General features: G+C 34.6%; 3 protein-coding genes across 3 annotated transcripts; 2 read left to right on the plus strand and 1 right to left on the minus strand.

The window, feature by feature from the left end:
- Positions 1-1,440: 1,440 nt before the first annotated feature.
- Positions 1,441-6,679, minus strand: LOC108219816 (V-type proton ATPase subunit C). Its single transcript, XM_017393345.2, has 11 exons — positions 6,424-6,679; positions 6,262-6,330; positions 5,881-6,008; positions 5,693-5,792; positions 3,877-3,944; positions 3,407-3,548; positions 3,072-3,188; positions 2,770-2,895; positions 2,526-2,609; positions 2,347-2,426; positions 1,441-1,825 (listed from the first exon to the last, which is right to left on the minus strand). The coding sequence occupies exons 1-11, from the start codon at positions 6,538-6,540 to the stop codon at positions 1,729-1,731; spliced, it is 1,128 nt and encodes a 375-aa protein (XP_017248834.1). The 5' UTR covers positions 6,541-6,679; the 3' UTR covers positions 1,441-1,728.
- A 2,268-nt stretch (positions 6,680-8,947) lies between these two features.
- On the plus strand, positions 8,948-13,719 carry LOC108220423 (sialyltransferase-like protein 2). The gene is made up of 12 exons (XM_017394187.2): positions 8,948-9,184; positions 9,394-9,458; positions 9,869-9,958; positions 10,198-10,275; positions 10,474-10,574; positions 11,351-11,543; positions 11,639-11,729; positions 11,803-11,867; positions 12,076-12,230; positions 12,352-12,433; positions 12,771-12,880; positions 13,114-13,719. Exons 1-12 carry the CDS (start codon positions 9,097-9,099, stop codon positions 13,301-13,303), a joined length of 1,308 nt encoding a protein of 435 aa, XP_017249676.1. The 5' UTR covers positions 8,948-9,096; the 3' UTR covers positions 13,304-13,719.
- Positions 13,720-13,980: 261 nt separating this feature from the next.
- On the plus strand, positions 13,981-15,196 carry LOC108221028 (uncharacterized). Its single transcript, XM_017394926.2, has one exon. The coding sequence runs from the start codon at positions 14,105-14,107 to the stop codon at positions 14,978-14,980; it is 876 nt and encodes a 291-aa protein (XP_017250415.1). The 5' UTR covers positions 13,981-14,104; the 3' UTR covers positions 14,981-15,196.
- Positions 15,197-15,525: the final 329 nt, after the last annotated feature.

Below are 15,525 nucleotides of genomic sequence, written 5' to 3' on the forward strand. Positions count from 1 at the left end.
TCATCATCATTAGAAAAATAAAAGTTAATAAAATAAACTAACTAATAAAACTTAATATTTAACATGTATTCATGAACACACTACAAAAATCATATATCATATAATATAATTTTGCGGAGTCATAGTTACCAAGACAAATATCGTATCGAAAATGTTGTGATACTAATATTATTTTTCAAAAAATTGTCGCATTTTAGTTGGTAATAGAAATATTATAATAGCAGTCACTTGAGGTATTTTCTTTAACATAAATGTACGATATATTTATGTAGTTTAAAAGATTATATCAAATAATTATAAAATTGTCATTAGTTTAAATTATGTAATGAAATGTGTATGTATTGAGAAGTAATTTTTTTCAAAGTAATAAATAAAATTGACCCTTTACTAACATCAGTCACATCAATTTGTACATATTGAGGACCATTTTTGTCGAATAATAAAAAAAGATGAATCATGGTCTTAGATCTCAGAAATTCTGAAATAATGTCCAGAATAACAGAATTGGAAACAATAGCTCTCAATATCAGTTAGTAACATTTAATAATCTAACGTTTTCAATTCATGAAGAAAACACTAGATAGTGCAGCGTTTTGATGTTTTGACCCGGCAAAACACTACACGATGCAGCGTTCGGTTCTTTTAACCCTAGCTGAACACTATACAATATAGTGTTATTTAAGAATATCCAAAACGTTACAGGATGTAGCATTAATAAATGATATTTGAAATCATTTTTCTAGATCATGATATCACCCTAGCAAAACGCTATACAATATAGTGTTATTTAAAAATATCCAAAACGTTACACGATGTAGCATTAATAAATGATATTTGGGATCAATTTTCTAGACCTCGACATCTAGGATAGTAATCATGGATATGACGATAATGAGGGCCAACACTCAAATAAGATTGACTCCTTTATTTGCATAAGTCATATATTAATTAAAAAAACATAATTCTATCACATCATTATCGGGAGAACGTTTTCTAAAAACAATCATAAATAAAAGTAGTGTTTATTTTATATTTCATTCCGAACACTTATTTTTTTCCACTTATTTTTCATTCCGAACACAAGTACAAATCCAACCGAAATTCATCAGCCGTGCCTCAGCATATCTAAAACATTTTACACAATTATCATGCTTCAGGTCAATCGGGGACATGTTTTAAGCCTGGAATGCACACATGAAAATAAGAAGTCCTTTATTGAAATATTATTGTAACAATGTTAATTTCTTCTACAAATATTTGCACTTTCATTGCATGGAACTTGCTTCTGTGAATCCTATGTCCTGTGACTTTGAACAGAAATGTACATTCATGATCAAATCTTATGTTGGTGTATACCAGGGGAGCACAAAAATGTGTTGTGCAAAAACCATTACTCTGGACTCGAATTGTGTTGTGCAAAATCAAATTCATGAGACAGACTTGGATGAAGATTTGAATAAAAAACTAGAACATTCTTAACTCCTGGCTTCGGTAGCTAAAAAGAATTGCCAGCGTAAATAGATACAACCTCATACATAAATACAAGTGAACTAAGGCTTCCGTTCAGAATTGGAGGAAAGAAAAACAAGGAGCTTTCGCAAGTTTAATACACTCATAAGGATACCAGTTCGGGTAATGACCCTATAATACAGCAACTTCAGAATCGCTCTTTATTGATAATACCCAATGAAGAATTTAGAATGCAGATGGTCACATCAAATGCGTGGATTATATAAGATTAATAGTGAAGGAGACATATGGATAGGCATCAGCATCACCTCCAAAACCACCCATGCCTGCTTCATCATCAACTTTCCAAAATGTGCTGCAGTCGCATTAACAAAACATTATATCACCAAGATCCAAAAGTCCAGATATTCCACGCCCAGCAAAAATAAAAAAAGTGTCATGTGGTTCAGGGACCACTACAATGCGGTCACATATTCTACTCAACTTTCCATGTGGAAGTAAACTCAAGAGAGACATATATACAACATGTGTGGACTAAGAAAGATTGTACTGCCGTTGAGTCTAAGACCATTTAGTTTAGGCTACCAAAAAGTCGGGAATGGGGTTCTGAACCTTACAAGTTAAAACCTTATATAGAGATCCTTTAGCAAATTGAAAAAGAATTACTTGACGAGCTTCATCATGGGTCAATGGCCATTTAACACAAGTAAATAACTATACCTAAAGTCACTAGTATCGTTGTATCCTAGTTTTTTTTGTAAAATCAGATTATCTAAAGTAACATAGTTATCATGTCTAGTGTGGGTTTCTGTATGAAGTCAGCTAAAAAATCATGAAATTATGACACAAGAAAAATATTTGATTTCACGCCGGTACCTGTTTGAACTGTCTGATAGTCCCTCTAATATTGAACGTACTTTCTTCTCACTTTTCACGGATGGTGACAATACGGCAGACTGAAACAATTCAAAACTGCTCTGTAAGCTGATAAACATGGACAAAAACTGAATGAAGAAGAATGAAAGAAGATTATAGAAAAAGTGCATTTCAATTACCAAGAATTTTGGTGGCAGTCCATATCTTAGAATGCTCTCCACAGACACACGTACAGCACAAAAGTGCATCCAGGAGGTAAAAACCTGCAAAAGATGCAATTAGTCCAATAGTTGTAAGACTTATATGAAATTACCGAGACAGAACTCCAACAAGTGATCTAAATAATTTATTAACAAGAAAAAAGGGGTAGTGTCATATGGTACAATAGATATCACTTATTTTTCAGATGAGAGTCATTGGTACCTCCCCGTAACTGGCATAACACCACTGGAGGAGAGAGCTCCTCAAAGTATCCTGGTCTTGCAGCAGTTTTTCAAGCTCCTGCTTCCTAGACTCTTGTGTCTCTGAGTTGTATTCAAAATCCCGTACCTGTATTATATGTTTAATTTATCATGCTATCTATAAACAGTGTTATCCACGAAATTTTATACATCTAATGAATGTGCAGATTCAATATGTTGGTAGCCAAGTGCAAGTTGGATCAGATGATGAAAGACTGCTATTTCTACAGTACTTCAAAGAAATGAACAGAAGAATAAACTTACTTGGAAACCTCTTTCACGTGCCTTGGTCCTAAAATTGTCAGCATCACGACTGAATAATGTGACAGTATAAAGAGCATATTCATTGTCCTCGTGTAGCAACTTAGATGATCTGGGGACCTAGAACATTAATTAGTTCATCAGAATCTAGATTTCTACTTATACTTATATTTGTTCTGCACTCAGGAAGGAGAAATGACTATTAAGATACACATAGTAACTTTAAAGAATATTGATAGGGAATTTAGAATTATTATTTAAAGTTAAATAAAATCAAGCAGCAGCAGATCAGGAGGCCAAATATAACTTAATGATTTGACACCAAATAAAGACTTTACCACATAAGTTGTGAGTGTCTCATAACTCGACAACCAATCTTTCTGTGAATACTTGGAGACTACAGCAAGAAGGGTCACCAGATGTTCTGTTGTGATAAGATCCTGAGGCTTCACTATATTTGACAGATCACGAACGGCTAAACTGGAAGAAAAAAGGAGGAAAAAGGATAAAATAAATTAAAGAAGTAGTCTGAAGGATATAATGCAGTGCAATAACTTGTTCAACCTTGGTTAGCATTCTACCCCAATGCTTACAAATACTCCAGATGCAAAAGATCCGGATAACTTTTCTTCATATTAATAATAATATACTACCCAGAGAGAACCTCTTTCTTCATTTTTTTAAGTCTAAGGTCAAGATCTTCATAATGGAATATAGAGAAAAGCTGTCTAAGGACATGCATAACCTAATTCCAAAAATCCAAGATCCAAAACAATTGAACACTGTAAAAGCTGCGATAGATGCATACCTTCCGGTTTGCTTTCTGTTTATGGCATTAAGTTGACTGCGCACATTGTTATACTCAGCAACCCGAACCTAGCATAGCAAACCCAGAAATAATTAAAAACTCGTATAAGACTTCAATATATATTGAATAAACAAACATGGTGTGCAGCAGAGTGCCGCATTTTCCACATGAAAACATATAAAGCTAGCAATAGCAGTTAGCAGTTAGCAGAATACAATATTTTAATTTAGTAAACACAGTATAGGGCCAAAGTAACAAGACAGACATCAGTAAATAGTCTGGACATGCAAACAGCAATTATGTACTTCCATTATATACATTGAATAACATTCAACAACCGTTATGTTTAAAACAAACAATGCCTAGCCATATATCAGTACAAAACAATTTACCATGTGACTTTTGGAATGAAAATCATTACAGCACTACATATTAGAACAAGCTGGCAGAGGAAGCTCCATTTGATAAGTTCAGCTTATGAGTAAGGAAACAACTTGAAATAAACATGCAGTGGCTATACAGCAAATAAACATGTCCAAACTTCCAAAACACTTCATGATCAATATCTTACTTTTCTCATCTTTATACAATATTCAATCTTTATAAGAGTATGATTTAAAAACCAAGGTGGCAAAAATATAAGACGTGCTAGTCAGCCTTCCCAAAGTCTAAACAAGTCTTGACTTGAAGTTTTCATTAAAATTTTCTTATAGACAACTTGTTACCATTATTAATCTAATAAAAACTAATTCAATTTATACGATTAGATCTAATATGTTGTTTAACACAATCAGTGTCGCCCTTTCATCTATGAAAGACATTTATACATATCCTGCAGCGCTACATACTTCACATGGATAAGAATTACATTAATATGGAACCTACAGAAATCTTCTCCGAACAGGTCTATAACCAAGTTTATTTAGTGAAAGCGATGGAGACAGAATAGAACATTTCATTTGCACTAAGATAGTCAGCTATTGGGAAAATTTTATTTTTGACAATCGGTGTACTTTAAGGTATATGCCTATAGGCTGCGGGGGAGGGACCAGTTTAGAATCGAACTCCAACTTCTTTAGCACTAGAAGCATATGATAATCTAATCCCAATGGTATGCCCAAAGAATTGGTCCTTCAAGTTTCATTTTAGCTGTGTCTTAAGGAGTTGTCAGTCATGATAACAGTTCATGGCTGTCCCACCTTTTTCTGTAGGTTTGTTATTCCAGATATATAAATTTTCTTAAAGAAGGAAAAAAGACGCCTGTTTTGCAAAATGTTATTGCCAATTCTTCTGTGCTACACACAAACATATATATTGAGTTTTCTTTTTCAATTTTAAACATTATAGCAGTCAGAGAATTATGCTAGCATCTCTTGATCCAGTCGACAAAGTACCTATACACAAGAAATGGTATAAAACAATTGAGAAAGTAAAATGAAGGAACACCTGTATTTCGCAATCATAAGTAAATATGAATTTAACATTTTGCAAACAACAAAGCTCACCACGTGTATTTCCATCACAGAGGTTATGAGGATGTTTAGGTAATTTCTTAATCCACGTGTTGTTTAGGATTGCACCCTGATCGAAATCTGTTCTTATATTTATGCTCTAATGTTATGTTGACCTATTATAAGAAAACTATCAAGACCCTATACAATCTTGCGCATAAATCGCAACTAGTTCTGATTTCAGTGATAAAAAGTCCAATACACATTCTAAAACCTTGGTATAACATCATAGACTATCAAAAATGACAGGAACAACATGTTAACATATCACAAGGAAGTGTACATAAACTATACTGGATGCCCACCTTGAGATCATCTTCTATCTTGGCAACTTGTACATGAATTCCATCCACGATCTCCTTGAGAGGAGACATTGTCGGATACCTAGCCTCATCCCACACGAATCTGCAATCACAAAGCTCAAAACATTCAATTCATACATATCAATCAACCAATCAATTAAACCAACCAAAAAAACGATAGAGATTGTCACCTAGTAAGATAAGAATCGACAGGAACCCCATCGACAGTCAAAGAACTACTATTAATCCCAGAAACCCTCTCCAAATCCTCGATCTGACGCCGTATCTTGTGCGACGCAGCTTCAATGAAGTTATTAGACTGCACCAATTCCAACAAAATCAAATCCTTTTCAATACCAAATAACCAATTCTCACATTCTTGAAGTTATTAGACCGCACCAATTTCGACAAAATCAAATCTTTTTCAATACCAAATAACCATTTCCCACATTCATGAAGTTATTAGACAGCACCAATTTCAACAAAATCAAATCTTTTCCAATACCCATTAACCAATTCTCACATTCTTGAAATCAATATATGTAAAGGACTTGAGGGCTAAAAGGGATCACCTTTAGAAGATCATCACTGAGTGATAGGAGTGAATCTAATGTCCCAACACGAAGATTAGGAATATTGAACTGCAAATTCAAACATGTGCGTATTCTTGTGATCTATAATGATGAAGTGAGATATAATTTGCACAATACAAGAATCAAGAAGTGTGAGATTACCCTGTAGAGAGGAGTGTCGAATGAGTTTTTGGAGATGGAATCTTGAAGGCGACTCCAGAGAGATGAGGCGGGGGTGTTTTGAAGCGGGAGAGATACGACCCAGTATCTCGTGGCCATTGTTATGATGCGAGAGATCGAGAGGGAGAGAGAGATCAGAGAGAGATTGATTGATTTGAGTAGTATAATATCTGCATATACTTGTAGCTTTCTGTTTTTACAAGTACAGTAACCTGATGGGGCTTCACGGATTATAGAGTCTGCAAGGATCAAATTATATGTACCGTAATTCGTATAATGGATGTGCTCCTTCCGTTTCAAATTGATGTACACTTAAAAAAATACACAATTTAAGAAAAATAATTATTCACAAATTAATTGTATTAAATAATCAAAATATGTGGAGTGGAGATTGATCTAGGAAATATAAATAAGAGATATGTGAAGTAGAATTGACTTTGAAAATATGATTTTGCATTGATAGTTGAAATAGACAAGTAATTTGAAACAAAAAATTTTTTCTTTAAAATGGACATGTAAATTGAAACGGAAAGAGTAAATTTTTACCCTCAGGTCCCAATGAGTATCCGAAAATTAATTATCATGTGAATTATAAATAAATTTATTCTACATGAAATGGTATATAAATAACTATTTATCAATATGATATGAAATTTTGTGTGTGTGTCTGTGTAATTTTTTTGTGAATTATTATTTAAAAATTGATCAGGCATTATAAGTAAATTTATTCGAAATAGAAAATAGTTTTAATTATAAAAATAAAAATAAATTAGACACAAGTTGATGAGCCAATTCATGTGGGTTATCCTAGAATTGGTTGGATGGACTAATCCTCTTTACTCGATGGGCAATGATGGTGGTGGATTAGGGTCTCATCGATTTCAAGCCGCTTTCAAAACATCTATTTGGTCTTTTTAATCCTTTGAGGTGAGACACAAATGACAACAAAATATGATGTCTGGTGTTTCATAACAGACTTTAGACTCCTGAGATGCAACTTATAAAAACATCTTGATAATATTGGTGACGGTAAGATCATTACACAATAGATGGAGCCTTTCTAGCGGGTGAAACTTCCTCACAACCTCTGTGATAGTGTAGTTGTTGCCCACTAGCCGAGGCCTTTCTTGTTGGTGGATAATTTCTCGGTCCAATTTAGAGCGACTATTAATAACAACGCATGATTCTTAAGGGTCAAGTTTTCCTCGTTCATATTTGCCATGTGACGAGTTTGCCAAATCTTCATAACACTGTTTTTTCCCTCATAATCTACATGCTCGTACTCCGATTTTCAATAGTCATACTATTGCTTGATTTTTGTTAAATCAAAATAAGTAACTTTCACACGTGAACAACTTCTCAATGAGTACTTAGACATATTAATCAGAGACAAACAACAAGATCACTTCTTATTAGTGAACAATGTGTTTAGAGGTGTGAAATGAGACTGACTTATTACATCCAGAAATTGAGAGATATTGATATTTATTGACACTAACTTTTTAAGAAATATGTGTCATTTTCCAATACACATTCTCATCATGATATTATTATGTGAAAGTAGTGGACCGCATCACTAGCTTACCATAATTGAACATGTCTTGTTATATAATGAAACATGGATAACTGTTTAAAAACATTTTCTGATACATATAAGTGATATGACTTGGAATATGAGGTCATCACTGTACTTTTAAATAACAGCAAATACTCAATAATAATAATAACTTACCTATATCTTTTTTTTTTGACAGAATTAACTTACTGGTATCTATCTTGACTAAAAACGATGATTTAATTTAATAAATTTTCAAGAAGAAAAAAAATCTAATCCACATAAATGACTTACCTTCATAAAAAACATTCGATATGATCTCTACACATAGTTCAATGACCATTATTTTTTGAAAAAAAAATTATCTTTTCAATTTTACTGGTGATTATAGTCCTCGACATAATTTTTCATGTTATTTAGCGCATAATCCTTCTCCATTATGCCAATCACCATCATCAACAAAAATTACATAATATCATATGGGTCAATTTAGTCCACCATTCTCCAAAACACTAATGATGTTACATGTATCATTTTTAACTCTAATTTTGTCTATTCTAAAACAAAGAAGAAGTGGTAAATAATATCTTTTTCTTTCCAAACGAGATATATGAAATATGAAAAATATAATTTAAAATTAATCAAAAATTACATGATCACATATCAGTATTGGAAAAGCATTTAGAAATAAATAATAAATTATTAATTATTTATTCTATCGATATACAATATAAAAAAAAGAGTATAAAATTTGAATTTCCAAGGAAAAATTTAATCAATCAATTATTATAATTCAATCAAACTTTGATTTGATAATACTTAAACGCTAAACTATAATTAATAAATTTCAAAATATATAATAGCCCAGAATGCTAGTCGCAAATATAAAAGAATTAAAAAACAACATCAATTTTCTAAAATCCCACGGCATCAAGTGTGGAAGAAAACCAACAAAGCGGTGCTCGACTGTTAAGTACTGGTACTGAGTAGGCGGTGTATTTAAATAAGATCGAAGCTGTAGTTTGTAAATGGATCTGCAAAATTAGGATCTTTGCTCTTTCATTTCAATTGGGAAGAAGGGGAATCAATTTGGTGGCTAGATGCGGTTGTTACAGCTCGCTTTTGCCGTTGCTTTAGCATCTGGACTCGCAGCTCTCATCATTTACATCACCGGCGTTACTTATTTAAGTACTCTCTCCCCTCCCTCCCTCCCTCTCACTCTCTCCTCTCTCTCTCTCTCTCTCTCTCTCTCTCTCTCTCTCTCTCTCTCTCTCTCTCTCTCTCTCTCTCTCTCTCTCTCTCTCTCTCCCTCTCCCTCTGTATCTGTGTGTGTCGATTGTGCAGCATGTAATATAATTGAATGCAAGGTGTATTGATATTTGGCTGATGACACACAGATGACTTATCGGACGAAGATTTAGAAGCATTAAGTACATTGCAGTCTGGATTTCAAAAATGCGTGGTCAGTTTAATGCTCTGTTATTATTTTAGATTATACTATTCGACATGTGTGCGTGATTTGTTATTGTGACGGACTGACACTCGAATTCACGATTCCATGTTAGCTCCTTACTATTAACTCAATTTTCTATCAATACTTAATTGTAATTAATTTGTTGGTACATTTACCTGGGATTATAAATTTTAAAGATGGCTGAGAGAGTGTGATAGAATGATCCACATCAATTAAGTTGAAAGTGATCGTAATTTGATCGGGAGATTGCACTATGAGATGAATTATTGGTGTAATACTGTAATGAGTGCAAATAATAAATAGTGACCCGATTATAATCCTTGCAAAAAATTGTGGCGCAAGTAATTCATTGTAGTTCTCTCATGCCTTTCCATTTACTTGAATGCATATGGTGACAGGCGTCAAATGGATTAGGATTAAAAGCTATAAATGGGAAAGATTATTGTGAAGTTACAATACAGTTTCCTGCTGACACCATTCCAAAATGGGTATGTTCTCCTCAATATTTCAGTTCTCCCCTCCGTTCTAATATATATAATTTTTGCCTGATGCAGCACACTATTGTCAAATTGCTTCACTTGAATTTCTCCGCTTAATTGTTATCACTAATATGGTTATTGATCTTAATACTGTCCGCGGAAATTCAGAAGTTGTAAATCTTATCTAAGTTTGCTTTTGCGGTTGTATAGCCTTTATATGATTTATCTCTGGATCGCTTGTTTAACAGAAAGATCCAAAAACAGGAGAAGTTGAAGGATTATCATACAGTTTTAATTTATGTGAAGCGGTGGCTACATGGGAGCAGGTTATCATCTTTACTCTATTTTTTTCCGCTATGAATGTTATTTTAAAAGCCATCTTTGTCTCATTAAAGAAACATTTACATTTAAGCTTGTGCGGCCTTTTGGTTTAGCTAATAAATTGTAAATTGTTAGAATTGTTGCTTTTAAAATTATCTTTGTTGCTACTATTGATTTGTTATTTAGTGAGCTGATCTTCTCAGGTTAGGAATAGTACCACAATACTTACCAGAGAGTTCATTGATGCTTTGCCACATGGATGGGAGGAATATGCCTGGCAAAGGATCAACAAGGGAGTGTTACTGTAAGTACTTTCTCCTATTGTCAGTCTTATATATATAAATCACTGCCTACGTAATTTTACATATTGGCCAAGTGGATGAAATATTAAAAATAGTTGGCCTTTGACTTTACTGGGCATTTGAGGGAGGGCAAGGAGGAAGAAACAACTAAGGGTGTGATATTATGAGCTATTTATCTGCAAACAAATTGAATTATTATTTTCTGCTTTTATTTAGATATCTAGATGCATTATCTTGAGTTTGCTCTATATATGGCTTGCTAAAGTTAATACATAATCAATTGTTTCAAGTTTACTCTGACTTTGCTATTTCTCTGGCTTGAAGAAATTTATCAGTGATCTAATGTGTGATTAGTTAAATTGGAATGATTTTTTTTTTTTTTTTGGGAAGTCATGCGACATTCATGCTCTGTTTGGTTGAGAGGAATGAGATAGAGATGTTGTATTAAATATTGTGAATAAAAAGTGGAAGAGAAGAAAGTGAGAAATTGCAAATTTTCATCATATGCTTTGTGAAGGAATAGGATGGTAATGAGCATTTATCTCTAGATTGTGAGATTGTTATTGTATTATTTTTATGAATGGAATGGAGTTAGAAATTATAAATTTCTGCTAACAAAATTGTACAAACCTGATTCCATACTCACTCCTTACATTCTTCTAAGTCTGAACCAAAATGGAGAATTTTACTGTCAATATTCTTTCCATCTATAATTAGTTAAGTCTTATTTAGAGAGATCCACTACCATAAATGTCTGATACATGGCTTTTGGCTACAGCAACCGATGTAAAAATAAGACTCTCTGCGTAGAAAAGCTTTCTTTGGTACTTCCTGAAACACCACCATATGTTCCACGTCAGTTTTCCCGCTGCGCTGTTATTGGTAATTCTGGAGATCTTTTAAAGACAAAATTTGGCAATGAGATAGATGAGTATGATGTTGTTGTCAGGGAAAATGGTGCACCAATCCAGGTTTGAATAAATGATATTATTAGGTTATATTATTTTGGATGTTGGTTATTTGGAACCTGTGATCATTCTTTATTTTGTTTTCTGGACCGTTACAGAACTACACAGACTTTGTGGGAAAGAAGAGTACATTTCGCCTCCTTAACAGAGGCTCTGCTAAAGCTCTAGATAAAGTTTCAGAACTATATGGTATTGTCTTTGCACTTCATTTACCCAGCTGGCCTACCTTATGGGGAAAAAACTTAGATTTTTTATATAACAGAAACAGGGAAGGAGGTTTTGCTCGTGAAGACGACGATACATGATATTATGAACAAAATGATCCGGGTAGGTATATTTATTTATAAGTAGTGTTTTAAAAAATGCTTGTAATGCACCTGTGATGGTTTTCGTCTAAATTGCACACGGACACTTTATTATTATGTTGTTCCCTTGTTTTGAAATTATGGTGATAGTATATTATAAAGAACTAAGCAGTTTGCACAGTGCTCTTCATTCTTAATTGCTTAGTTATCTATATGGTTGCATCTTGCAGGAAATTCCGATACTCAATCCGGTATATCTCATGTTAGGTGCATCTTTTGGTTCTGCAGCAAAAGGAACTGGACTGAAGGCCCTCGAATTTGCTCTCTCTATCTGTGACACTGTTGACATGTATGGTTTCACTGTGGATCCAGGTTACAAAGAATGGTATGTGGCAGAGTCCGAAAATGCTCCTCTCTCTTCGTTAAATTAAACTCGCATCCCTTGCTGAATTGCTATATGCAATTACAAGGCCCATCTCCTCACGTAAGTTTCTGGTGTTATTTAGGACTAGATATTTCTCAGAGTCGCGGAAAGGTCATACCCCTCTGCATGGTAGAGCTTATTATCAGATGATGGAGTGCTTGGGAGTAAGTATACTATTGCTTTATAAATGCTGAGCTAATGTGTGTCACGCTTTTTCCCTTTTGGGAAGGGACCTGAATATTTTGATTCGTCAAAATGTAAACGAGCATTTCCATTTAGAAAATATACTGTCACTTCACCATTGAAACTATTGTGTTTATGTTTAGGATCTTATATACAGTTAAAAAAGGCATTCATGACTATTATTTATCTAGTGTTATTTAAGAAGGCTTCATCCAGTTGTGTTTGCCCATATATAATGTGCATGCCTAATGCCTCTTTTAATTTCTTTTCTTTTAGTTTATTATTCATCTTATGCAATAATATTTTCTCTTTGTAAAGCTTATTAAGATCCATTCTCCGATGCGAGCTGATCCCAAGCGTATTGTCAAATGGTTGCCTAGCCGCAGTACAGTTGTTGCTGCCAGAAAAGCATCGGAGAAATTGTTGAGGTAATTTATCTCAAAATCATGTAGTTGTACATGTAAGACGGCAGAAACTTTATAAATGTTTTAAAATTGTTTATAAAATTAGTTTTACAGATGTAGAAATTGCAGCTATTAAAGTACTGTAATCACATGACTCATGTCTTCATCTAAAAATTGTGTGCGCTTCCAATCCTAAGTCTTGCGTGTCATGTCATATGAAGTTGTGGAACTTATTAGGTGTTCTCGTGTTTCAACAGGAGGGTTGGAGCAGGATCTGACAATCCACTGGCTGCTTGTTCCATCACCAAGAAACAAATAAAAAGAAAACCCGAAAGCATGTCAGGCCTTAGAAAAGCAGCTGTGGAACATCAGAAGTTTATAAAAGGTGTAACCTTGTACCCTTTGGAACATAATCCTGGACATGGCCAACTCTGCACGGTGCCCTAAAACCAAAGTATACGTCATGGTAAAAGCAGTTCATAGATCTCTATCATATATGTTCAAATGCTTTGGACATCGGATTGGCGGGCAAGGTATATAACATCATATATCTCATAGCGAATTTCCACATCCTGCGGGCCTGCGTCTCTGAAAATATTAAAATTTGACCAGAAATGAGGAACCTCTAATCAGATACAGATTTTTTTGGTTTATCTTCAGTTTACAACAGGCAGCTTAGTGATTTGATTTATTTTTTTATTTTATAACTTTTCCTCCTGAACTCAAGCTGTCCACAGATCTACACTCTACACTTTCCCATTGTGGATACACATACATACTATAGAATGTAAAGCTTTTGACAAACATATTCTGTTCTTTTTCAGCATAGTTGTTTATTATTCAAATTAATTTACGCACCAATATTTTTATATCTAAAAAAAATTATCTCTTTATCCAGAAAGTATATTGCATTTAAACAATCCAATCTATAATCCGTAGCATGTTCTAACTTCGCTTCTACAAGATTTGCAAATTCAATAATTTTTTATTTTTTTGAAATTTTGCAAATTCAATAATTAATTGTAAGTACATAAATACTATTTTTTATTTAAAATTTAAAATAAAAATAAAAAATGTATTTGGATAAGAACGTGACATTATTTGCATAGTGTATAATGAAGAGAGATACACGTGGTATACGAAGCAAACACCTATATATACTTCAACTCATTCACCTCTTCGCTTTGCGTCCTATACATACACTGCTATCTGTATCTATATATGCATAATCATCATCTATAATTCTATATGGCTCCCTCTACGAACAAACCAGACGAAGAAGCTAGACACTCCAAGATGAACAAACCGATATCTCCGGAGAACGGCGATGATGTCGCCGAAAAAGTCGGAGCGAAGAGGCAGCGCCGGCCGAGCGTCCGGTTGGGCGAGATCGGAGGGTACGTGTCCTCCGATTCGAACCGGAAAGTCGTGAAGAGCCAGGGGAATGGGAAGCAGGTGGCGGTGAGCAAGATTAAGGAGAGTAATAAGAATGTGGGTGCGAAAAAGTCGGGGGGTGATGGGGTCGCGGAAAAGGTCGGGGGTGGGGAGAAAGAGGGGAAGAAGAGTTTTACGAAGAGGATTAGGTCTAATTTGGTGAGTGTGGAAGATAAGGCGGGGGATGAGTTTCGGGTTTCGGATTCGGAGAGTCCAGTTGATTCGGGGGAGAATTTGGAGATTGAGAAGCAGGGGAAATCGGATAGGGTTGAGATTGGGAGGTTGAGTAAGATTGCGGCTACGAAGAGAGTTAGGACTGATAGGGTGAGTGTGGAGAAGTTTAGTGGTGGGAAGGATGTGGAATTTAGGGTTTCTGATTCCGAGAGTTCGGAGAGGGAGGAGAGTCCGGTGAATTTGGAAATTGAGAATGGTGATCAGGTGGGGAATGGCGGAAGAGGTGTGAGGAAAGGGGGGGACGGTCCGTTGGAGAATGGTGATGAGGAGAGGAATGGGGTTAAGGGATGGTTGAATCAGTTGGGATTAGGGAGGTATGGGCCGGTTTTTGATGTTCATGAGGTGGATGAGGAGGTTTTGCCGTTGTTGACATTGGAGGATTTGAAGGATATGGGGATCAATGCTGTTGGTTCGAGGCGGAAAATCTTTGCCTATATTCAGAAGCTTAGGGAATAGGGGAGCTTCTTTTGACTTCTTTAGTTGCTTTTCTTGATATAGATGGTAGAGAGGGAGAGAATGAGTCTTTAGTTGAAGAGAAGACAGAATGTCTGAACAAGTTTTACTTTCTTGTTTGAAGTTCTAAACCTTTTGTTCTATCTAGGATTTTTGTGAACCTAATTGTTTCTTCCCTATATTTCTTGTCTATTATAGAATTTTGATAGTTGTTCATCACTTCATCTGACTCGTTCTTCTGGTATTTGATTTTAATCCTTGTGAAAGTCGTTTATTATAGTTTGATTGGTAATGTGGATGATCTTTACTTAATAACTCCTCTTTATGCAATATGAAGCTAATTTTTGATATTTTTCTAACAGAACTACACATTTTTAGGGGTTGGGTACTCTGAGGGAGGGTATGAGTATGACACATGGACACATGAAAATACGGCTTGGTGGATGTGAGATATAAGTTGGGTCCAGCGAAAGTGAGAGGGAAGTAGGGTGAAACGTGGTTGGGTAGCTAATTGAAAACATGACTTTGGGCACTTGGAAATAGAGTCC

Source organism: Daucus carota, chromosome 5 (assembly GCF_001625215.2).
Source record: "Daucus carota subsp. sativus chromosome 5, DH1 v3.0, whole genome shotgun sequence".
NCBI classification, from domain to species: Eukaryota; Viridiplantae; Streptophyta; class Magnoliopsida; order Apiales; family Apiaceae; genus Daucus; species Daucus carota.